The sequence below is a fragment of the Suricata suricatta genome, chromosome 5, assembly GCF_006229205.1.
Source record: "Suricata suricatta isolate VVHF042 chromosome 5, meerkat_22Aug2017_6uvM2_HiC, whole genome shotgun sequence".
Taxonomy (NCBI): domain Eukaryota; kingdom Metazoa; phylum Chordata; class Mammalia; order Carnivora; family Herpestidae; genus Suricata; species Suricata suricatta.
In genome coordinates, this window is record NC_043704.1 from 155,481,964 (window position 1) to 155,483,447 (window position 1,484).

The 1,484-nt window shown below is 41.2% G+C and overlaps 1 gene segment (V, D, J or C); it reads left to right on the forward strand.

Annotated features, from left to right (window-relative positions):
- The window catches only part of LOC115291334, a 1,986-nt gene extending 1,007 nt beyond the window's left edge, over window positions 1-979 (forward strand). The window contains 1 exon segment of the V gene segment in view: window positions 935-979. Coding sequence covers window positions 935-979 — 45 coding nt within the window.
- Window positions 980-1,484: the final 505 nt, after the last annotated feature.

Below are 1,484 nucleotides of genomic sequence, written 5' to 3' on the forward strand. Positions count from 1 at the left end.
AGGGCATTAAGGAATCTACTTCTGAAATCATTATTGCATTAAATTCTAACTAATATGGATGGAAATTTAAAAAAGACATTAAAAAATTCAACCATTTTAATTTTATTGAGGATTTCCATTGATATCAACCAGAGATCATGTGTAAATGACACTTGTGGTTGTTGAAAAACGCCAGCATCTCCATCAGCTCTGTGAGTCTCTGTCAAGGCTTCTCAGTATCTCCAATTCTCTGTGATAAGAAAGATCTATCTCCACACTTCACTCTACTGGGACTTCTAGAAGGTCAGGAACCTACAAACCTCACTGGACATGTCTGACCGTGTCCAGGAGATGGTTGGGGGAGCAGGTGCGTCCTGTGGTGGGGACAGATGATGAGCTCACCCTCACCTCATATGTGATCTTGTACACCGAAACACTCCCTCTCTGTTGCAGTGTATATCTGTTCACCTGTAAAATGGTGGTAAATTTATTTCTACCTCACATATTGTGTGCATATGTGAAAATATGGTTTATCATGGGTACTGAATAATCATCTAGCAGAATCACCGACAAGAAACACAATTTCTTGAAAAATATTGTGGCATTAACACTTCCATATCCCTCACACCTGCTCAGGGTGTCTGGATTCTTGAAGATTCTACCTGAAAAACTTACTATATAGTCAGAGGACATCTCTCTGCTGATGGAGCCCTCCCATCCCTGAACTTGCAGTTGGGAGAGGAGCCCCATCCCCGGAATTCCTGCGTGTTCCCAATCAGTGAGCAGGACATAACACAAACATCTATCCACGGAGTTTGGAGTCGCTTTGGGTTTCCTTATTTCTTTTAAGTGGTAGTTTATGGAGAACAACAGACACTGAGTATGTGAATGGACATGAGTGAGACAAACAGTGGGTGTGTGACAGTTTCTTGACCGGAATGTCTTGTGCCTGAAGATGTCCCAATGTGAGGTGCACCTGGTGGAGTCTGGGGGTCCCTGAGCCACTCCTGTGCTGCATCTGGATTCACCTTCAGTAGCAACTGGATCAAGGGAAGAGCTTGAATATTGGTCTACCTATCTTCATGGTATAGGATAAGGGCTAAATGTCATTTATTTTGTCACCAATATTCAACATCACTTGTGAAAGAGACCATCCTTCCCCCTGCTGTTTATTCTATGAAGTCTCCTGGAGCATTTGCTGACTGCATCAGAACACATTTCATCCTGGGATCTATAATCTGTTCCTCACCTCTGTGTCTCCCTCTATGCCAGCAGCACACTGTTGTAGTTCATGTACTTCTGCAATATACTTAGGAAGTAGGAAGTGAGATGTCTCCAGGTTTGCTCTTCTTTCTCATGATCATTTTCTCACGTCCATGTATTTTGTCATAGCACATAAACAAGGACTTTTTCTATTTCTCAGAAAATTTCAGTGTTATTAACTCAATTAACATTAGAAATTATTAGAACAGATAAAAGGAACAAAGAGTATAATAACACAAAAA